This window comes from Barbus barbus (genome assembly GCF_936440315.1).
Source record: "Barbus barbus genome assembly, chromosome: 45".
Classification (NCBI taxonomy): domain Eukaryota; kingdom Metazoa; phylum Chordata; class Actinopteri; order Cypriniformes; family Cyprinidae; genus Barbus; species Barbus barbus.
In genome coordinates this window covers 19,946,691-19,971,396 of record NC_136723.1, presented here as the reverse complement: position 1 = coordinate 19,971,396, position 24,706 = coordinate 19,946,691, and the positions used below count along the sequence as shown (strand labels likewise).

The 24,706-nt window shown below is 38.1% G+C and overlaps 1 protein-coding gene across 2 annotated transcripts in view; it reads right to left on the bottom strand.

Annotated features, from left to right (window-relative positions):
* Nucleotides 1-24,706, bottom strand: part of LOC306863722 (protein Aster-B-like) — a 50,483-nt gene that overhangs the window by 10,553 nt on the left and 15,224 nt on the right. The window contains exons 4-6 of one of the 2 annotated variants that reach the window (XM_079407235.1): nucleotides 6,406-6,622; nucleotides 4,944-4,964; nucleotides 3,885-3,905 (exon numbers count right to left, since the gene is read on the bottom strand). In XM_079407235.1, the coding sequence (XP_079263361.1) occupies nucleotides 3,885-3,905; nucleotides 4,944-4,964; nucleotides 6,406-6,622 (259 nt within the window). Of the gene's footprint in view, nucleotides 1-3,884; nucleotides 3,906-4,943; nucleotides 4,965-6,405; nucleotides 6,623-15,652; nucleotides 15,724-24,706 lie in introns of those variants that run through there. The other variant, XM_079407234.1, reaches the window with a different exon arrangement.

Genomic DNA, 24,706 nt, shown 5'->3' with positions numbered 1-24,706 from the left:
CTGCTGTCCAGTTGTGGAGACTTTGTCACTTATTGTCTCAGCTCCTGACAGTGGTGCAGTGCTTCACAGCATGCGTGCTGACCTCCAGTCCAGCTTCACCAGGCCACGCTCTGAAATGACTTGGAGTAACCTCAGCAACTATACTTCGGCATTACCTATTTTATTGTTTAAGTGAGTCTCAGCACCTCAACACCAGCCAAACAATCCTCCACAGACAGCAGGAGAGCATCGCTCTTGACAATGAAAATGGAGTATGTTTTCCGCAGGAAATGAGTCAAATTTTTAACAAGACACAGAGGACAGTTAGTGGTAACATGTAGCAATGTTCATCCCTTGGAATTGATCACCGGATGCTTTCAAAATGGAAATGTTCCTTGCAGCTGCTCTCTTCTTGTTTTAGGGTTTACTCCTGCTGATCCACCAAATTTACAAAATACAAGAAGCAGTTCCAGATCCAGCCAATATCTGAGGAACGTTGCCACTTTACAATGTTTTGGATCCAAACAGTTCATGAAGGTTTTCCAATACGGTTATCTAATAAGAACATTTGCATGTTTGGTGAGAAAAAAATTAATTCTGCCAAGAAAAACAAAATTGTGAGATTGTTGTCCTAGAAATATCCAGAGGCAAACATTTATTTACACAAATCCAAAAACAGAAAAGTGCTTGAGGAACCCCAAAAAAACAACCACCTGTTGGGAAAAAAAACTCTCTTCTCTTCAGACAAAAAATATTTTTTCTCTCAAAATTCTTTCTTCAGCATGCAGTCAAAATGACACACATTAATATCCTTGCAAGCCAAGATGCGTTCATCAGTCACTTTTGAGTAAATTTCTTCCCAGAGGATGTGAATTTTGTCTCAGTAAATCTCACAGAATATCCAACTTGAGCTGAAGCAACCCTTTACTACGGCAGGAAAGAGTTCTCACTGAGACTTTCTACAAAACAATTCTGCCAAGAGGAGTGGGAGTGGCCTGAGGGAATGTTTGTGTGTGAGAAACAGGGAGGGGGAGGAGCTAAGAAAGCCAGCTGGCCAATAGAATGCCAAGGAGAGAAGAGAGGAGGGGCCGTGTCAGATGTAGTAACCTCTTTGCTTGAAGCTGTACATTTTTCTCACTCATGATTGAAGAGCTGTGAGATTTATATGCTTCTCCTAGGACTGTCATTACACCCCTCCCCATTCCAGGTCAACCTAGATTTCATGTCTATCCAGAAATAATGCAAAAACACCATTCATACTGCAGTGATAGCTGCTTTTGTCAGTTTCCTGAAGACCCCGAGGGGCTTAATGCCTGAACAAGACACTTCAGCTTCCACAAATGTTTTCGTTTTATTGCGAAACCCAAAAAAGTAGGGTTTTTTTGTTTCATGGGGTGGGAGTAAGAGATCAAAACAGTGGGAGCTGGAGAAAAATATATGATGGAGAGATAAAGAAAGGTTGAGAGAGAATCACAGAGGCCCCCATTGTGCACAAGTCATTTTATTGTGTTAGTGTTGAGGCACGGCCAAGGACAACGCCTCAGTCTTCCTTCTCTCCCTCGTACTCGCACTCTCACGGGGTGAACGAACTCTAGTTAACTTCCTGCGCTGGAGGAAGGGGGGACGTTGAGGGGATGCCAAATGGGTGAATCATCTCTGTTTCTGGCCTCTCCGCCAATCCCCTCTCAAGCAAAACATCTGAGGCCTCTACTGAGGCAGACTCATTGTTCAGCTCAGGAGCAAGACACATCTCATAGCATTTGTTTTGGAAGCTCTATGAAAGTCCCTTATTTGAACAATTTTGGTACTATGTCAGGTTGTCACTTGATGCCCAATGTCAAGGCTGGGTCAATATTGGTAAATTTGAGCAAAGTAATGGAATTGAAATGTATTTCAATTGAAACAGTCACTAAAATGTAACCAGCTTTGGTTGTTGGAGATGTAGGAGGATAAGTCCGGTTATTCTCAAGGTTTTCCTTCTGTTGGCTTAACGTGGAGTTTTTTCCCCCTGCCACAGTTGCTCTTTGCTTGTTAACTCAGGGTTTGTGAAAAACAAGCACACTTCCATAATATACTTAAAGTGCTCTATTTCCATATACTAATTTTGTACTTAATATACTAAAAATGATCCTTTAGTACTTCTTAAGATAAACTTAAGATCATCTAAGTGTACTCAACTGTGCTATTTTGAGATACCATGAATATGAACTAAAATGCACTTTTAACATACTATCTTTGTATTTTAAAAAATGTATTTAGCTACCACTTGTAGAACACTTGAGTGTACTAGTGAATGAAAGATGGGTTCAAGTGTACTACAAGTGGTAACTAAATAATAGAGCACTTTATTTACATTATGGAAGTGCACTTGTTTTTCACCTGGGAAGGACTAATGTTTTTTTTCTGTAAACCTGCTTTGAAATGTAATGGATTGTGCCACACAAATAAAAATGACTTGACCTAACCATCCTCGCAACCACACGTGATGTGATTATTTACAGTCCTGTGGCGAAAATGCATTTTCTTCACAGACGCCATACTGGAATGGACATTTGGAGAGTGTTTACAACTGACATCTTACAGCTTGCGGTCATCTGTCCACCCAGGAAAAACAAAAATAAGCAAAGTTTAATATTTTCTGATAAGCACACACTTGGAGAGAGTCCCAGCATCATTGTTTCCTGCTGATCTTTAGAAACAGGCACTGTTATCTGCACACAGATGCTGGTGTCCACACGTCCTGTTTTCTTCTGTTTATGGAGACATGCAGAAGCGTCATGCCCATTCAGACTGCCCTTGTATCTGCTTTACATTTTTGAGCCATCATCCATTCACATGTCAAAATGCAGTCAGTTCAACTGAGTCGAGTGCAGATCATTTGCTTCAAATTGAAAATGTATGTTTTCACTTTATTTTAACAGTGGAATTCAGGCAATGAAAATGCTCATTTCATGCTCAAATGGGAGAGAGAGAAAAAACTGTAATCTGACATGACCTCAAAATCTCATATGAACTGGTATGTTTTTCATCAAATTCCTCCAGAACCAAATTATCTGAGCTATTTTTATTTTATTTATTTATTTAGTCATTTAGCAGACGCTTTTATCCAAAGCGACTTACAAATGAGGACATAAGAAGCAATCAAAACCAACAAAAGCGTAACAACGTGCAAGTGCTATTACAAGTTAGCCTAACGCAGTACACATAATTATTATTATTATTAATAAAAAGACAAAGATAAAATAAAATTTGAATAGAGAGTGCTAGAGTTAGAGGGTCAAGTAAAGATGGAACAGATGAGTTTTTAGCCGTTTCTTGAAGATGGGTAAGGATTCGGCTGCTCGGATCGAGTTGGGCAGGTCATTCCACCAGATACTATGCATATATAGCCTGATCCATGACAGAAACAGAAACACTGTTTATTTGAGAGAAAGAACACTGCAGTCTTTGTTCTGCAGTGCACTTTCATCAAGATGGCCCAGAGGTTATGACCGACCATAACACATTGACAAAACATCACAAAGGCACTTGTAAAACGATGAAAAAATATAATTAGAACTGGCTGACCCGAAGAAAAAAAATCAGTTCTTTCCCACAGGAAAACAAATTCTGGGAAATGTCAGGTCAAACATCCAGCCTTACAGAAGAAAGAGGTAATCATTTCCAACATTAAATGTCCGTGAAAGCAGTTTCACTCAAATACTGGGAAGCTCCCAGATTCAAATGATTCTCATCATCCTACAACTGATAAAGCCTTGTGGATGAGCAATGAAACAGTATTTAAATAAAGAAGAACAGCATCCATTTCCTAAAGAATGACCCCGATATCACACAAACACACAACATTCAGCATCAAAAATCACTGATACGAGCAGAACATAATGAAGAATAAAAAACAGACTTACGTTATACCAGCTTTGACTCTTCTGTGAGTTTAAAGAATCCGATTTTGATGTTGAAAGAAACAAGAGAGGAACAGAGAAGCATTAGAGTGAGTTTTTAAGGGAACACCACAGGGTTTAGTTCAAAATCTACAGGTATACCTGTATTTTCCATAAAGATCTATCTATCTATCTATCTATCTATCTATCTATCTATCTATCTATCTATCTATCTATCTATCTATCTATCTATCTATCTATCTATCTATCTATCTATCTATCTATCTATCTATCTATCTATCTATCTATCAAAAATGTTTGATCAGCACAGGTATACATGCAATTGATTTGAGTATACCATAAAACAAGGGATTATGGGAAAGCTCTATTTGTGTATGGGATTTTGTCGGTGCTTGTTTCACATTTCTCATACACAAAGCTACCACAAGGGGACAGTCTTTACACTAAATCCAAACTTTTCTTTCACATGTTGCAAAACGTATTAAACATTTTATAGAGGACTGATCTACAAAACCACAACTACGTCTTAACAGCGATTACACAAATATAAAGACCTATGAGAAATCTCTGCAAAACTCTCTTTCTCTGACTCCATACAACAGCAGAATGGAGACAGAAAAGCATTGGGACTCTACAGTTCTCTACTGCGGACTCCTCTCACAGGACGGATCAGGACCCAAGGGCACAAATATTGATTTCTTACTTTAATCAGATTTAATCTGTCATACTGGAGCGAAAGTTCATCAAGAGTAAGAGGTCAGGTGTGAGATGTTTTACTAATATGTTTTTCTGCCTCTGCGACATGAGTAATTCATCTCTATATGGCATGGGTAACTAAAAACTGCTTTGGTGTGATGCTGCATCGGATTGTTGTTATTACATTTTTTTCACAGTTTATTAGACAATTCATAACATTCAACTTAGCATTACTAGCTAGTTTCGCACAGGGTTTGCTTAGCATGTACTATAGGTTAACATAGCACAGACAGGCGAAGCAGAGCATAATGGGATGGCTCACAGGCAGGGTGGAGGTACAGTAGAGCAGAAAAGAGTGATGCTTACTTTAGACAGTCTCTTGTGTGACTAGCATGCATGAGAGGAAGAACAAATATCAGAAAACAAACAAAAACAGAATTGTATGAATAAGTGCAGAGAAATGAAAGAAAAAAAAAACACTGTTGGGTTGCAAAGCTTCTTCACGTAGCAGAAGAGATGTTCTGTGATTAACTGCTGTACATGAGGTGCTGATGAATATGAAATGATTATGCAATGATTACTGACTTCAGACCAGAATGAAATGTGCCTCACTTTGTGACGGGCATAAAGTATTTCTCAAATGATTTCAATTTGCGAAACATACTTTTTATATAAAATACACATTGTTCTTCTTGAAGAGGAGAACTCAACCTTTTACCTTGCAAATGAAATCCTTCAACAGATGCAATGATATGAAAATGAAATGTTGTCTCGTCTACATCTTTACAAGCAAAATATTAAGTTCAAAAATATATATTAGGGATGCACGATATTGATATCTGATGTGCTGATCATTTTAAACTCATTTTGGCCGACAGCTGATGCCAATATATTTTCTTTTGTTTGGAAACAACACCAAGTCTCTCCTGTGCAGAGATTATGAATAAATTATTTTTTTGTTTATTTTGAGCAAAAACTTACTTGTTAGAACTAAATAAACAAAAATAAAAATAAATAAAAGAAAGAAAGAAGAAAGACAGAAAGAAAGAACCATTATTAAAGTTATTTTATAATGAGAATACATTGAATGATTTGAAAATAGCTTAATTTTTTTTTTTTTAATAATAATGCAGTAACCTTAACATTTTAGTTGAAGATTTAACATTTGTAGATGGTCTAAAATCTTTAAGACTGTCTTGTATTTAAGTTTTCATAATGACACATCTGAAAAGAAAATACATACATTAATGAATAAATCTATATATATAAATTATGTAATTTACAATTATATTTAACTTTTTTCTTTTTTATTAAAATTGTATATTTACAATTTAATTTAACTCAAAATAGACTCGTGATTTTTATGACAATTTTATTTATTCTGAAACAAGTATCTTACATATATATATATATACATATCTATACACACACTGTATATACATATATATATAAATGAGAATGAGAATAAATTAATAGATTATCATTAAATATAATTTAATTTGTATTTCTTTATTTTTGTATTCATAATAAATATTATAAACTCATCTGGGTCTCCTTATCCATGAATAGTAAATTTGCTGCTAAAATAATATGATGCCTAAAAATGTTTTCTAGGTAGGCAGCTCACTGGGTTTTAAAGTCTAGGAAAGCTAAACTGTAAACATCATTATCATATAAGTACACGTGGACAATCATCGCTATGGGTATAAATCATCTGCAATTTTATAATATGATTCAGAATTAATTTTAAACCCTGCACTGAAATGGAATTTGATCCCACAGCAACGGGGAGAGCGGAAGTACAGTAAGTACAATCACACACGTTTACCTTGGAGTTTTTCCCTCCGGGGCGGGTGGTGTGAAGCGACTGGCTGTAGGTGCGCTGGACGGCTTGTTCCGGGGTGGAGGGGGATTTATCGGAGGAATGATCAGAACTCTTTTCCACCATGTTCTCTCCCTCTGGACTCTGGGGTGTTGGGGAGCGCGAGCGTTTACGCAGGACGGGTGAGCAGGCCGGCGAGCTGCGGTTCGAGTTACTGGCAGTGCTACAGGAACAAGAAAAATATCCTGTAAAACACAGATTCTGTACTTCCAAAGGAATTACAAATGTCTGTTGGATAATGGCCGGACACTTTGAGCACACGAGTTCCAGACACACTGATCTGCAGTGCTAATGTGTCAGATGAAGGTTCAAGATTTCTTTAAACCAGCAAAACACTTAATAAACTAATTGTCTTTATGAAAATATGAAAATGCAAAAGGTTTCTGAAAAGTTAAGTTCAGGTAAAAAAAAAGCCACTTGCTCAATTTAAAACAAACAACAGAAGTCAACCACCAAAATAAACATGTGCACACACATTTTCCCAGGAGGCCACTCTTTGGCTTTTCACCTCTGCCCTGTCCGCTTCTAGAAACGTATTCAGACTGACATCTCACAACTCTGATTAAAACACAACAGCGGGGCTCACATCGAAAAATGGCACAGTTCTGCTGGGAACTTCCACATCACTGATAATAACATCACATTACCTTTAGAAGAAATTATGAATGCAAATTCATAAGGTGTTTTTTTTTAGATCAGCAAAACAAGATTAGTCAAAATACATGAACTAAACATCTGATAATCTTTCTGAAGCACAAAACTGAAGAAAGAAATTAAATAGAGAGCAATAAATAGATCTTTACTTTAGTCTCCTGCTTCTCATGGTTTTCTCCTGAGACCATAAAACCCAACAAGTTCAAAATTTTTCAATCAATTCTATCTGCAATCTAAAATCTCAGTATGAACTCAAATACATCTCTAAAATTTCCAGTACCAAATGAATTAATGAGTCATACTGCACACGTTAATTTAGTTATATCCTCTTTTATTTCTTCAAACGGCTTTTCGGAGAAACATCTCAGGCAAAGTTGATACTTAAAATAAAGCGTCACTGAGAACTCCATTAATTCTTCTATAGGCTAATGAAGAGTAACCTCTAGCCGATAAAGTCATATTCTGGGAAGAACCATCAGAATGACACTCACTAGCTGACCTCAAACACACAGAATCTGTTAATCAGGCAATATGCTTACGAAGGTCAAGATGATGTAGATAATACAGAAAATGAAAAGCTTTTTTAAATCAAAAGGGGAACCACTCCATCTATCTGTGTCTCAATCTCTCTATGCAGCAATCCTCCATATTCCTGCTGTCAGCCCCTCATCTGTCCCTCAGAAAGGGCACCAAGCTCTATCTTAATTATTAATGTTCTGTACCTGAGCTAAGAGCTGCCCGTCTGGAAAAACAAACACAGTGTGACAAAAGAGAGATAAAGAGCGAGAGAGAGAGAGCAGATAAAATACAGCAACTCATAAAACACCTCACAATCTCTCTGGGTTCATGATATCAGCCTAATGCATTTGTGATTTTGCCCATGCAGCAACACTCAAGCACTCAAGCGGCCGTTCCCTCCCAGAACACAAGTCCACGTGTTTTAGAAGGTTCTGATGGTGAATAAATCACAGCAGATGAAACCTTCACAGAAACAGTGGCATCAAATTACCATTGCATAGATCTACATCTGTCATGCTGTCATGAATCTGTTAGATCAGCTGCTTAAATGTTTTCTTTTACATCATTGCATTCAATTTACAAAGTGAGGATGGGAAGCACAGCTCTGACAAATGAACTGCTACGTTGCTGATTTTAAATTCCATAATAAAAGTCTAAATAAGTAGTCTAAATACTAAAATAAATCTTTTTAAATGCCATAAGTGAATTTAAGCATTAAAACTTTACAATGCACATACAACTGTAATATTTAGATAATAGCAAAACATGTAAAATGTAAAAACATGCTAAACAAGTATGCATAATTAAATATTGAAAATCGACTGATAAATTACTGACAAATAAATATAAAGTATATAGTATATAAATATAAATATAAAATATATAGTATAAGTCTATATGTTACTCTCCAGGATTACTATAGTTAACTAAATCTAAAACCATTAAAAAATACATAAAAGAAACATTAACTATAATAATATAAAATATACAACTAGTTGACAAGGCCACATTTCTAATTTGCATTTAGTTTAACTAAACTAAAATAATAAACTAAAAATGAATACACATAGCACAATGAAAACACACCACATCATTTCTAGGAATATCCTCATTTTATAACTCTCTTTACATTAAATATTCTGGTAACACTTTACATTTACATTTACATTTAGTCATTTGGCAGACGCTTTTATCCAAAGCGACTTACAATTGGGGAATACAAGAAGCGATTAATCTTGAAGAGGCAATCAGACAGAGCAAGTGCTCGTAACACCAAGTCTCAGTCATTGTTCAAATAAGTACAAGTTTTTTTTTTTTTTTTTTTTTGAGTTTAGGATGAAGTCAAGTACTGCCGAAAAAGATGAGTTTTCAGTTGTTGCTTGAAGATTGACAGGGATCCAGCATTCCGGATAGGGGTGGGAAGATTATTCCACCAGCCAGGAATGATGAATGAGAATTTTCTGGAGAGTGATTTTGAGCCTCTCTGTGATGGTACAACAAGGTGTCGCTCACTAGCAGATCTCAGACTTCTGGAGGGGATGTAGATTCGTAATAGTGAGTGGAAGTAGGAGGGTGCTGAGCCTGTGGTAGTTCTGTACGCAAGCATCAGTGTCTTGAACTTGATGCGAGCTGCCACTGGTAGCCAGTGCAAGGAGATGAAGAGAGGTGTAACATGCGCTCGTTTGGGCTCGTTGAAGATCAGTCGTGCCGCTGCATTCTGAATCATTTGTAGAGGTTTGATTGTGTTTGATGGCAGACCAGCCAGAAGAGCATTGCAGTAGTCCAGCCTAGAAACGACAAGGGCCTGGACAAGAAGTTGCGCAGCATGCTCTGTCAGAAAGGGCCTGATCTTTCTGATGTTGTGTAGTGCAAACCTGCAGGATCGAGCAGTCTTTGCAATGTGCTCTTTGAAAGTCAGCTGGTCATCAAAGATTACACCAAGATTTCTGACCGAAGTTGATGGGGTAATCATTGATGAGCCTAACTGTAAGTAGCCTAACTTACAATAAGGTTCATTAGTTAACTACATTAGTTAACACAAACTATAAAATTGTTCCAAAATGTTGTTTCAACTTAAAATTTTTAGTTTAGGCAACTTGAAATTTTAAGTTACTCAATGTTAATTTAAGGGACAACTGGAATATTTTAAGTCAGTGGGGTAACAAATTATTTAAGTTGAAACAACTTTTCTTCTTTTTTTTCAGTGTACGAATGAACAATACTATAACACTGTAAAAGAACAAAAAGTTGGGCAAACTTAAAAGTTTAAGGCAACCAGCTTCAGCAGATTTTTGAGTTTTCTCAACTGATTTTATAGGAAATTTCTCAACTTTTTGTTGTATAAACAAGAAGTTGAGAACTCAAAAATCTGCTGAAGCTGGTTGATTTCAGCATTTACTAATGCATAATTAAAATCACAATTTGTGTTTGTTAATATTAGTTAATGCACCATGAACTAACATGAACAAACAACTGTATTCTTATTAACTAACATTAACAAAGCTTAATAAATAGTGTAATAAATTAACTGTTCATTGTTTGTTCATGTTAGTTAATACATTAACTAATGTTAACAAATGACACCTTACTGTAAAATATTACCAATATTCTTTTGTACTCATCTTCAACTTTTTATTATGTATTAATTATTGATTGCTTCTATTGTTCTAAGTCGCTTTGGATAAAAGCATCTGCTAAATGACTAAATAAATATTACTTTCTTACCTATCTGAGCTATATGTGTCTTTTTCTTTTTTTGACAGTTCCTTGTTATATTTGTGCTATAATTACAATTCAATAAACATAATTATAAAAATATGTAAATAAAAACTCAAATTCAAAATATTAATAAAAAACTATAATAGTATCTTGATTATACAAAAATAAAACTGCTACCCATTAATTGTGCACTACACAGTACATATGCTGTGCAAAGTGCGTGAATAAAAGTAATCCATTCAAAGCATGTCTTTTACAAAAGCCTCGTCCATCATGTCCAGCATCTGATGTTAGCGTGAGCTTCAAGCACACACGTGCCAAAGAGATTCTCTCTCTTCATGCCTATAAAGTGCTGAAAGGTCTTTATCAAACACTCTATAGAAAAAACCTGGTGTTGTGGGCGGCCGTACGGCTCTCCTCACCTGTCATATTGGCGCTCATGAGGAGCCTAATGACAGGCCACAGAGGCGTCTTCATTGGTGTGAATGCAGTTTTCTCACTTCTGCTTAAATGTTGAGACCAAAAAACCAACACACATGGTCTAAGACATTTTCTCAAACCACCAGTTGGAAGACACGGCTCTCTCACGCTAGCCCATATCACAGAAAGCAAAAAGCAGTGATAAACATTTTTCTCACACTCGTTGAAGGGGTGAAAACACTCCTATGTGATGCAAAAAACGCTCGTTGCATGCAGCAAACGCGATGCATTGCCCTGATCAAATGGTGCATACCAGATACTCTTCTAAAAACATCCAGCTCACGGAGTAATTGATAAAAAGAACTGCTTGGAATTGGATGAAAAATGGTTTTATTTGCTGGTAATGTCTAAGAAGTTACTCTATTAAATATTGCAAGGTAGCAAAAAGCATCTGTGAGAACTAAAATATTGGAAATTATTGCTAATGGACATGTCAAGTGCAGTCTGCCCATCATGCAAATGCAAAAACAACGACTTCTCTTCATGATTTTCATGCAAAAATCACACACAGACAAACCTGGTGGCCATGAACGGCTACGCGAAAGCGTTGGACTCTGCTTCATTCATTCAGTGCGATGATGGAGTGATGTGACGAGAGAGGAGGAAAAGAGGAGGCGGAGCTTATCACCTCTGAATCCAGCATCCCTGTTTTTTCAAGTAAGCTTTCTAATTTTTTCGCTCTTCTTCATGGCCGTTTCCTCTGAGGTCCCATTAGTCGTTCACTATCATTAAGTCAGGGTCAGCGGGGGCAGGGAGACAGTGAGCTGGCGTGAAAAACGGCTGCTGTGCGGCGCAGTGTGGTGGCTGGGGTTGATTTAATATTCATGGGTTTCTTGAATGAAGCCACTCACGTCAGCAGCCTGAACGTCAACAAGCCAGTCTCTGGCTCTCTACCCTTCCCCCTGTCCAATCACACCACTCCCGATGCGTATGCCAGCATATTCTGCACACACATACATTCTGGACTGTATAACTTGTATTGTTACCAATATTACTATTGCATATTGCATGATGCCTCAAATCCTGTGCCTTGTTGAAAATCAATGTGCTGTTATTTTTCTTAGCAATGAGACTTACAGTTTTTTGGTGGATGATAAAAGAGGCAAAAATATGGATTCCTGTGATGACAAAGCTGAATTCTCAGCTGTCATTCACTACTCCAGTCTTCATTGTCACATGATACTTCAGAAATCATTCTAATATGCTGATTTGGTGTTCAGTTATTATCAAATATAACTGGTGCTCAGTTACTTTAGCGAAACAGTTTTCGCTCCTTATTTTTGTGAAAACAATAATAAATTTTTTCAGGATTCTTTAATGATTAGAAACTTGAAAAAAAGCATTTATTGAAAAAGAAATCTTTTGCAAAATCTTTTTTAACATTTATAATAATAAGACATGTTTCTTAAGCAGCAAATCAGAATGATTTCAGAAGCATCACGTGACAATGAAGACTGGAGAAATGATGTTGAAAATTCAGCTTTGCACCACTGGAATAAATTACACTTCAAAATATTTTAAAACAGAAAACAGTTATTTTAATCTGCAATACTATTTCACAGTATTACTATTTTTACTGGTGAGACTTTGACTGCAAAACATTTGACTGCCTTGATTGTATGCATATTAGACCAGAGACAAAATCAGGTTATGATTAGATGAAAGTGAAATAAGATCAGAACAGTCTGTTTAAACTGTCATCTGTCCAGTTTAAGGTGATAATATTGCATCAGATCATGATTCAGTTTGATCACTCAAATCAGATCAGTTTCAGATGAGATCAAAATCAGATGAGAATTAAATAAGAGTAATCAGATGATTTGCTATCACAACACAGCAGAAACAGAGAGACAGAAAAAAGACAATAAAAATAACAAAGATCAAATCAAACCATGAATGTGTGAATCAAACTAGTGTGATCTACACTGAATCAGAGATAGAGAAAGAGAGAGACAGTGCATCTCTGCTTAAAATAGGCCTGTAATCTGCTCAGTCGGGGCAGTGTAATACATGGCAATGCTTTTCAGCTGGGCTACTGCAAAACAAATCACCACAGAGAATAAAACACAAACATAACTGGAACAGCCCATCTTTACTGTAAGAAAAGCTTTATAACAAATCATATCAGTTTCAGATGAGATCAGATCAGTATGATTAGTATACTGTGAAAAGCATGAAAATTTTTGTATGCATAGAATTCCCAGCAGACCTACTATTGTGCAACTGCCAAAATGTACAGTATACATCACAGCACCCTGCTTGGAATAGCGTATCCCACAATGCAATGCACCTGACCTCTATTTCCCATGAGATAAATGAACTATTAGGAATCAACCATAATAAAAATGTCTTTTTATTTGTCCTAATATTTGATCCAACTGCAAAAAGACATTTTTACAAGTGCTGTATGCAATTTTGTATCTTACTAGAGCATAAGAAACCTAAAAGTGTGCAGATATTTAGGAAACATGCTAAGTTCACATTCTTGTTTTTCTTTCTATTTCGGAATGTCTGTTTTTGTTTTGGGCTGTGTGATTCCGCCTACTGACAGTTTACCCAATAGGGGTTTGACACCCCTGGTCACCCAGAAAAAATAAAAAAATAAAATAAAAGCCTCAGCATCCATCTAAAAAGCTCTGAAGAATATTAAAATGTGGATAAATCAACTCATCAACGAGAGCCTTCCATTGTCAAGTGCACTAGTTCATTCATGTTGCTTGTCCTCAATCTGGCAACCTGCATGAATATACGATATTACAGTACATAGTGGACTTTAGGTCTACATCTGTCAACACATAATGTAGCATACCACCATTAGATATGGTTTTCATTCCACACAGCATTTTTTAACAGTATGCAGCAGTATAACTGAAACTCAATAGCATTCTTCGACTGTGACAGACTACACAAGAGCAGGAACTGGTCATGTGACCACAACTGCCTTAAGTATTCTACTGTATTCTACTAAACAGACACTATAAATATAGATTATCAAACAGGATCATTTAAAAAAAAAAAATCAAATAAAAGTAAACAAAATGGCAAGAAGAGTAGTAAATATGTGATGAGTTTTCATGAGTGACTCATAATTGTATATCAACATGTCTCTTGTATTTCTCTGCAGTAAACACACACAGATGCACACAGTGAGAGCCCCGATCCCAGGACACACTCTGCAGTGCTCATTTAACAGCGCTGGGAACAAGAGTCCCACCAGAGGACACAGCAGCACACTGCATACTGGTATTTCTTATCATATTGTTTTAATGTATTGTCATAATCATAAACACGCTGGTTTGCAACACAAATAGTTCAACTGCTTACTGCACTTGCTATTCTTCAAGTTATTTATTGAAGCCCGAGACACACTGCACGATTTTAATGAACTAAATAATAACTAAAATGTACTAAAATATTTTAATGTACATATATTATTATTAATCAACAAATATTACATTTAATATAAAACCAGCAGCACATTTCTTGCAAATGCAAATGTTTTTTGTTTTTCCAGTGGAGATTTTTTTTCTTTTTTCTTACGTGATTTTTAAAAGTCTCAAGACAACAAGATTGAGACACAAGCTCAGATAAGACATCTCAACACCAAGGTCTTTATAAACAAGCTTTATCAACTTCTGATCTGATATGAAACAGATTTGCACCATAACATTGCATTTAGCATGTTTGCGACTTTAAACACACAGTACTGCATTGCAAATGACAAAAATGTGTCCAAGATGTTAAAACACATTTTAAATTAAAACTCTTTAATCAAGCGACTGCTTCATAATAAAAACATGACATAAATGGGCAATTTTTAACCGTTTTTCACATTTTAAAAATTTAATTTCACCAGTTAGCACATTTATCACAAATAACTTTGAACACACTACGCCATTTTGTTTTGTTCACATGTAGCAATGTATATATGTGACACTGGACCACAAAACCAGTTTTAAGTCGCTGGGGTATATTTGTAGCAATAGCCAAAAATACATTGTATGGGTCAAAATTATCCAATTTTCTTTTATGGCAAAAATCATTAGGATATTAAGTAAAGATCATGTTCCATGAAGATATTTAGTGAATTTCCTACCGTAAATATATCAAAACTTAGTTTATTACCAGTAATATGCATAGCTAAGAACTTCATTTAGACAACTTTAAAGGTGATTTTCTCAGTATTTAGATTTTTTTGCAACCTCAGATTCCAGATTTTCAAATAGTTGCATCTCAGTCAAACATTGTCCGATCCTAACAAACCATACATCAATGGAAATATTATTTATTCAGCTTTCAGATGGTGTCGAAATCTCAAATTTGAAAAATTGACACTTATGACTGGTTTTGTGAAAAGAATATGAAAAAGAATATTAAATTATCACATGAAAACTGCACTTCAAAGACAAATCTGTTCTGAGAGCTCCTAAATAAGCTTCCACTATCCAAAACTAAAACTAATCATTCTGCCATCTGAGAGGGCACTGTTACATAACCATTAAAAGTTTAACATTAAATTCAACCATCTCGGCCTCAGCTGTGAGACTGCCAATTGCTCGGAGCTATGGAGAATGAATTCAGTCATCAGACTAAGTCGATTCTGTTCTTGGTTGATGTAAACAAGTGGACACTAATACATCATTGCAGATCTCTGACAGCGGCAGATTCAGAGCGCATACCGCACAATGCAGGTGTTTAGAATGAGCACGGCAAGCCAAAATCTCTTTCCTACAACACTAAAATAAGACGTACACACAAACGGGCACTGCACAGAGAGGAGAGGACCATGGCAGACCGGTTGACATCTGCCCGTCTATCTTACCAGGCGAGCTTGAAGCCTTTCATTAGTGCAGTACAGGATGTCCTGATCCCACAGTGTCATCTTCCCATTTCACGGGCCGCCTTTCCCAAGGCATCCCGAGCTGGATGTTAATCCGGGTGGGTTTGGGTGATCCCAAGCACAGGCGATCAGCCCGACTCAGAATGCCTCATTCTGCATGTAAGTACTGGGCCAGACATACTTCCACATCCTGTGTGTGAAGCGCTCATGTGCACCTCTCTGAAATGCAGCAACCTCTCTCTCTCTTCCTGCAGATGAGGGCATGAGCGGATCTCGTCTCAATCTGGCACTCACTGAGCATGCTCAGATCCTTCAGGCCACTCCCCCCTGCTTCCTTCCTGACTCAAAGAGATTCCTGTCCGGTCTCACTGCTGCTCTGTGTGTGAGGGACTATGAGGCAGTCGACAGCTGGTCCTCTAATCCCTTAATACAGATGGACGGTAAACACTGTGATCAGAGTGTGTGTGTGTGAGGATTAGAGAAATGTATTGTTTGGTGTCTTGTTCTATTCCAGTTTGAGCTGCTATATGCCAGACACACACACACACACACTGCTGACATTATGGCAAATATCTAGTCACGTGTATAGGCCAGCAGCACTTCCCTGATCCCATCGACACAGAGGTCACGGAAACATTCACAAGCAGTCTGAACACATAAACGTTTTTTTTTATATATTTTTTTTATATGCATTTAGGCTGTCAATGGAAGTGTTCACTGCAGAGGGATGTGATGTTCAGATTTGACTGAGTCTAAAAGACAAGACACTGCTGAGTCACTATATAGCAATATAGTGTTTTCTTGATTACCGCTGTAAACAAAGCAGAGCTGCACTTATGAACACTACTTTAATATGCATTATAAAGTTTAGATATACATCTAAACTTCTCATTTACATTCACATAAACTCCCACCACCAACTGTTTCACGATTTGTTTAACATTTCAGCCAAAATAAATTGTCACATATTTGTATTGCTTTTCAACCGGCTAAGGGTGCATCGTTGCATCCCTAACGAGGAGTGTTTAAACTGACAGTGCAGCATCAGCATAGAGTCAGTGATTTGAGGAAAGACCAGGGAGAGCAATTGTTGGCAATGTACACAGTGCAGAAACAACCATTGGAAGTGCAGACAGTAAAGCATTTGTTTGTCAGCCAGTAACAAACAATAGGACTCTGACTTAACACTGAAAAGAAAGGTGTAGAAACAATTTTCATTCAGAAATCACTAGTAAATTTCACAAATTTCAAAGAAATGGCAAGTAACATTTAATTAAATGTGAAATTCTTAAGTAGAAAGATACACGTGAGAGATAAAAATGAGGACACCTCTGACTACTATTTCCAAATACTATGATACTTCTTAAATGACCAGCACACATGCCCATTTACAAAGATTGCTAATTCATTAAACCTCAAAAACAGCCATATAATTCCCATTTTCCAATTATGCAGAGAATGAGTCCCTGTAAAAGCATTAGCCAATCAGAGTGAGTGCATGTCACTGTGGTGCTGAATGGACAGCTCCATCACAGGCCCTGAATGTGAACACACTGCATGCTGTCTAAAACACAGTTTTATCTGGAAAAAAAAGTACGATATAGGGTTGTGAGGATGAAATTACACAAAATTAAAAATGGACAATGTTCACTCCACCTTGGGATTAAATTATATAATGTGGCACAACCTATATCCTTTCATAAATCCATATTCTGATTCTTATATGATCTGAGACATGATATTTCTTGTCCCAAAGCGGGTGATGTCCAAATAAGGAATATGTTCAAATATGGAAAAATCTTTTTAAATTGTATCGTTTCATCAACAGTGCCTCTAGAATTTCCCAGCATCAGTGGAGGTCAGTGCTGATGTGAAATATCAGCATTTCACATGTAATCGGTTGCGTCATTGGTTGCACATGCTCCTTTGCCCTTGCTGGGTCTCTGGGGGTCTGAGTGGGGAAGCGCAGACGAGGATCTCTAGCTCCAGCGGGCCTGCGGAACTGGACCAGTGGAGGCTGAAGTTTTTTCTGCGGGTCCACCCTGCTATGTTTAGCCCCACAGCCCAACGGCCTCCGAGAGCTGCCACATAGCCCCGCCCCCTCGGCAACACCAAGCTCACAGCCACATGGAGGCTGGCAGGAGCCAATGAGAAGAAAGCGTGAGGAGTCAGGTGATGAGGTGACTGTCAGGCTCACTTAGTGAGTGTACAGGAGAAGTGAAGTGAGGCAGCTAATCCCTGCATGCACACACACACACACACAGAGAAACAAACCCAAGTACTGCACACAACCCTGACTAGCAAAAACAACACAGATTATTATACCACTGAAAAGATTTCAGAGTGTTAGAAGAGCAAATTGATTAATTTGAGAGCAAAATTATTAAAATTAACACATTTTATAGTTTTTACTGAAAATGTACACAAAAATGTATTTATTATTATGCATTGACAATGTAGAGTTTTACACTGAAGGGGGAACAACAACTGGCCAAACTGAAACAGTTATTAGCTGATGCCAAGGCAAAATATTGGCCTAATAATTGGCCTGGAATATCAGTTTGTGACTCAAAACCATATATATTTTTTTTACTTTTTTTTTTTTTGCACCGATTGTTGAGTAAAAATAAGAGGAAAATATGACTATAGCAAACTATATGAAAATACACTATTACTGGCAGCTAAAACTTATTTATTTAAAAAATGCTTTAAAATACTAAAATATGAAATATGTACAGTTATGATTATATATGCAGAAAGCTCCACAGATTCTCCACAGTACTACATTTTTATTCATAATTGTAACTATAAATATTATCAGATTTACAGATGTGTACAACTTTATTAATGAATTATTGAATTGTGCTCTATATCTATGGAAATCTGTGGAATTCAGCGCAGATTCCATGCAGATCTACTCATGCCTCACAGATTACTGAGGAGATGACTTCTGATGCAAACACTGAGGTCTCTGGTGTTTTACTGAGATTTATACAGCAGCACTGGTGAATCCCACACAGGAAGGAGAACTCAATCAGTCGCTCATGACCTACTTTCACTGGCTCTATACGGCCCACTCTTCCAGACAAAGAAACCAAAGGACTCTGAGAGTTAGTTTAATCTGCAAGTAAAGCAACTCCATATCCACAGACAGACAGACAGACAGATGTCCAGACAGGACTCAGTTTACATATGGCTGAGGAAAGAGTCCGTTTAACGGTAAGTCAGAAGTGCACGTGAGCTTACTATGAGACTCTGTTTACAGCTCAGTGGAAAAGAAAGAGTGAGGTAGAGAGAGAGAGCAAGAGAGCAGTCTCTGATTGGGGTGTTAGATAACATCAGTCTGCAGTTCACTGATGAATCATCAGCTCTGGTAACAGGACACTGCTACTGCAGGTTTCTGTCTAATCTCAGATGAAAGATGGCCTGCACATCTGGCCAATTAAATAAGAACACAAGAACAAATTAGGCAACCAGAGCATGTTGAGCACATTATTACAGGAACAATGTCAAGTAATAATGTGTTCCCCTTCAGGAACTCGAGCTGTGTCGAAAACGCCTCCAGCGTGACCGTGCTCTGAATCACATGTGTAATCTGTCCAATGGAAGGGCGAGACATCACGGGTGGGTGACGTAATCAACCAGGAAGCATAAAAGCACGTGCGGCGGAGCCGGCATCAGCTTTTTGTCATTCAGCAACCGCTACTCTGTATGTGTGTGTCTGTCGATCTGTGTTGTGAGTCTTATTTAGTGTTGTTTGTCCCTAAGCACAATCACTTGAAATAAGCTCACAATGTGTGCAAGCACTTGGGCGAAAGCAGATTGCATTACAGGCTGTATGTTCCTCCCTGCAAATGTTACATCACTGCTGGGGATACACACAGTCCTTGTGTGGTCTGCTTGAGAGCAGAGCACGCATACTCAGCTCTCGAGGGAGCTGACTGCCTGCTTTGTGAGCGTTTGTCACTGCGTCTGCTTGCTCTCAGAAGGCTCTCTTTGAGGAGTGAGCTTTCACTAGCATTCCTCGTGGTGCCAGACCCGCTTTTGCAGAGAACAAGAAAAAAAGGCGGAGCACCGGCTGCGCTCGTGGGAATCGCACATGGATCAGGTGGAGGGAATGAAGACGGGCGAGCCCCTATCTTCTTCCTTTCCCATCAGATCCAGTGCCCGCTCTCTGTGTTCGGAAGCCCGCCCCACGGTTTCTTCTCCCCAGAGAGAGGGCTCAACGCTCCGCCTGTCTTTCTCCTCCGAGGTGGACGTGAAGGACGTCGATGAGCTTTGTAAAGCTGCAGTGTTTGCACAAGCATATTATGAATGAAGACATCATTATATTCGCACTGTCAGCTCTAAAGATAAAGGGCTGATTGTGCTTTTCCCCGCCGTAAGATCTCGCGGTTCCGGTCCGCCACTGCTGAGGCATGGCGGCAAGTGAGATCGCGGGGATCGCAACATGGATCTGGCAGACAAGTTTGCCCTATCTCCACTAGAGTCCTGCATTTCGGCCCGGGCCCCAAGTTTTTTACGCATAGGGTCGGGCTTCGGGCCAATTTCACGTCATAGTTCAGACGTGGGCTGGGCCTCGGGCCTGTTTTGGGTTTCTCCTTATTTTTATATTGTAGACATCCATCGATTAGTGATGAAAAAATTACCGCGCTGGTGGAAACAACACGAGACCGTGCTGCCGCGACTGAGAGCAGCTCGATGGTGTTTAGTGTCCCGCAGCAGCAGCAGCGTGCTCAAGTGACTTCAGCGCAGCTGAATAGTTCTGCGTTCAAATGGCTAAAGCTTGCTGCAAAACCCCAGCAAATATAACCATGAATGTGTCTGCGGGAAATAGTAAGGAGATATTTATTTACTAATAAATTAATGTTTTCTGAGTCTGTGTCGCAAGGATGAAGTTGCTGATCCTGACTCGCCGTCTCCTCATTAGACGCGCCTTTAGAGAGAAATGCATCATTATTGATTATGATTAAGATTATAATAAAAGCTTTTTCTTTTCGATTTTTTTTATTTCGTTAAGTAATAATTTAAAGCTTTCCATAGATATATTTATCATGTCTGTGAGGCATGTATTCGCTCAGCTTCGGTTCATTTTTGTGAAGCGCTCCGGTTCAAGACGGTAGAAAGCGCATCATGTTTGTTTTCTGTTTTATAAAAGAACTACCTTTTGTTGGTATTGTGAGTACACACAAATACAAGTAGACCCTTTACAGTTCCGAATGATGTATTACTCTTACCTTTATCATCTTGAACTGTTTTAGTCTATCTATAGATTTTATTTTAGGTAAGTCGTGATGATATGAGAAGGCTAAATTGATCAAACATAGGCAGTGTTGGGGAAAGTTACTTTTAAAAGTAATGCGTTACAATATTGCGTTACTCCCTAAAAAAGTAACTAATTACGTTACTTAGCTACTTTTTATGGAAAGTAATGCGTTACGTTACTTTTGCGTTACTTTTTAAATATGAGCAGGGCTTGATTGTTTTTAATACAAGAAGTTCTAATCATAGCAAATGTAAAAGCCCTTTCACACCAAAAAGTGTAATGAATAAACCTCAGACTGAAGGAAAAGTAAATTCACGTCTGTACAGTAGAACGCAGGAGAAGAAGGTTCAACACTCTTCAGCAAAAAAAACAAAACAATGAAGCACAATTGTTAGTTTATCTAAAGTTATTTTTGCTTATTAGTATGGTTGAACTGGATCATTAAAGGTCAGCAGCAAAGACATTGGTTAATAAAATGGGATTAGATACATTTGTGTTGTTTAACATATTTAATTATTGCAGGTTTGCGTAATATTCTGAGTTTGTATTTCACTGTTTTAATTCATTTTGATGAATACTAAATCTGTTTTTGCGAGTGGGATGAATTAATACACTTTCACATTTAGTCTAGAACTACAGTAACAGCATGTTCACACTGTGAGTCAATAAACGGAAAAAAAAAAGGAACTGGCGTTACTTTTTTGAAAAAGCAACTCAGATATTTTCTTGTAAATTAAAAAGTAATGTGTTACTTTACTAGTTACTTGAAAAAAGTAATAATATTACGTAACTCGCGTTACTTGTAATGCGTTACCCCCAACACTGAACATAGGCTATGATCAGCTCATGCCGCTGGCCGCTTGGTCGTTACTTTAAAAATAAATAAATTTATAGGCTATTTAACGAACAAAAATGCTCCAAACATTTTTCTAAATTAACTCAATAAAAAAACTAAACGAAATATAATAATTTTGCCATTACACACAAAACTGAACTATTTTAATAGCCGAAATAGGACTGGTTTGTCACGTTAGATCTAAAAGACGCATACTTCCACGTCTCCATCCTTCCCACTCACAGGAAGTCCCTGAGGTTTGGTTTTGGGGGCAAAGCTTACCAATATCGGGTTCTTCCCGTTGGCCTTGCACTCTCACCCCGCACTTTTATATCAACGATTGGTTGATTCTAGCTCAATTGTAGCAGCTGGGGAAAACCACTTAGCATTTTCAAGGTCACGAGACGATGCATACATGCCTTAAACATGTGGAGGAAACCTTGGTTCTTGTCCCAGGGCCCGGTGTTGGGAGCTCCTTATCGTAACACTAGCGACGGACGCGTCCCTCACCGGTTGGGGAGCGGTCATGAGTGGCCACCCTGCCCGCGGTCTGTGGAGTGGCCGCCATCTGACATGGCATATCAATTGGCTGGAGATGCTAGCCGTGTTTCGAGCACTCAAACACTTCCTCCCAGACCTAAGAGGTCACCACGTGTTGGTGCGCACCGACAGCACGTTGGTGGTCTCGTACATAAACCACCAGGGAGGTCTGCGGTTGCGACCCTTGTACAAGCTGGTGCACCAGATCCTTGTGTGGTCCCAGGGCAAACTCCTCTCATTAAGAGTAGTGCACATTCCTGGGCATCTCAATGTGGGAGCAGACGTTCTGTCGAGACAGGGTCCGAGGCCCGGGGAATGGATGGAGGCCCCGAGGTGGTGAAGCAGATATGGAGAGTAATCCCTGTCAGCGCTTGCTTCATTCCTATAAGCTGATGCCGGCTACGCCGCACATGCTTTTATGCTTCCTGGTCGATTACGTCACCCGCCCGTGATGTCTTGCCCTTCCATTGGACAGATTACACATGTGATTCAGAGCGCGGTCATGCTGGAGGTGTTCCCCTAGCGTTTTCGACTCAGCGTCTTGTTCCCTTCGGGGAACCATGGTTACATACGTAACCTGAGACGTATATTTTGATACTAGAGGCTGAGGTGGGACAGAACAGGCATAATTCAGTCTGGCTTTAATGCATTGCACCTTTACATTGAATTTTGAGCAGGCACTGAGCAGTCCAAACTCAACTGTGTAAAAATGCCTATAACATTCAGACATTTTAAAAGCTTAGCATGCAAACACCTTTTGTGGCCACAGTATCTGTAAACTACATGGACGTTGTTAGGAAATATGAAATGTTAAATATAGAAATATTTTTTTTACGGAGAGAAAGCATTGAATAATGTATGCTTCCTGTTATAGGCTCGATGCACTTTTCTTTTGCAGCATAAGCATTTCCTAACAAACTATAGCAAAAAGGGCAACTCAGAATGTTGCTGATCATGTAAAAACAAAAACCCTGTCCAATGTACAAGGTCTGATCTCACCTTAAATACACAGAGGAATAGAGAGTGAGGCGGGCAGAGTGATTTCCTTGTTAATAAGTCTGCCTTGATCAACTGCTAATTAAAGAACAGCCCTCTCACGCACACACATCTGTGTTCATCAAAGCTTTGTGCCTGAAGAGAAACAGACCTAGTTAGTCTAGTTACTGTGACAGGGACACAGTGACCCTGAGCTCATGTTGACCAGAAGAACATGACATGACTCTTTCACTCTCTCATCCTCTCACTCAATTGTCTGCGCGTGTGTGTGTGTGTGTGCATGATGTTCATTCTGCATACGTGCATAGCATCACTTTGTTGAAGGGCTACTTCAACCAAAAATGAACGTTCTGTCTTCACTGACTCAGTCCAAACCTGTATGGGTTTCTTTCTGTAGAACACAAAAGCAGAGTTTCTGAAGAATATCCTGGCTGTTCTTTTCAATTTATTGAAAGTGAAGAAGACATGGGCTGTTAAGCTCATGCCAAAAATGCACCGTAAAACAACTTACAAGCAGTCCATATGAATTGTGCATTAGACTATATTCCAAGTTTTCTGACTAATTTTAAGTCTGCATTATGAGAAAAGCTTGATATTCACCCATGCTTTCCTAGGAATGAGAATTTACGAGAGAAGCGGCGATGCTCAATTCATTAATGAATCATGAATTTGAATCAGATTCTTTTCAATGAACCCAGTTCATAAAACAGATTGCATGATTTGTTCACAAAATAGACTGATTTCAACTCATTGATTCAATGATTAATTCACAAAGGTCAATCATTTACAATGGTGAACTCTTAAAAATAATGTATTATTTATTATTTATTTATATAATTTAAAGTTATTTATTGGCATCAATGGTTCCATGAAGAAACTTGAACATCCATGGAACCTTTCAAATGCAGAAAAGATTCTCTGTAGTGGAAAAATATTATTTAGATTTTTTAAATGTTCTTCATAATGGTTCATTGGGGAACCAAAAATGATTCTTGTATGGCATCACTGCAAAAACACCCTTTTAGAGCCTTTATTTTTAAGAATGTATTGTATGACTTCAGAAATCCTCATAGTCATATGGACTACTTTATGGTAATCATGCATCCTTTTTGAAACTTAATCGCTTCTGTGCCGATTCACTGTAACTGCATGGAATAAAGTGTCCAGTACATTATGCTAAATTACTCTTTTTATGTTGCTCAGAAGACAAACAGATTTGGAACAACACAGTGGTGAGAAAATAATTCATTAATTGTTTGGGTGAACCACTGAAACCTCATGCATTAGTCTAACCACATGCATTATAACATATTACACCTTTAAACTGTGCACATGCTTTTAATGCATTTTACATTTAAAAGGCATAGCAAGAATAACAATGTATTATACTTATTTGTAA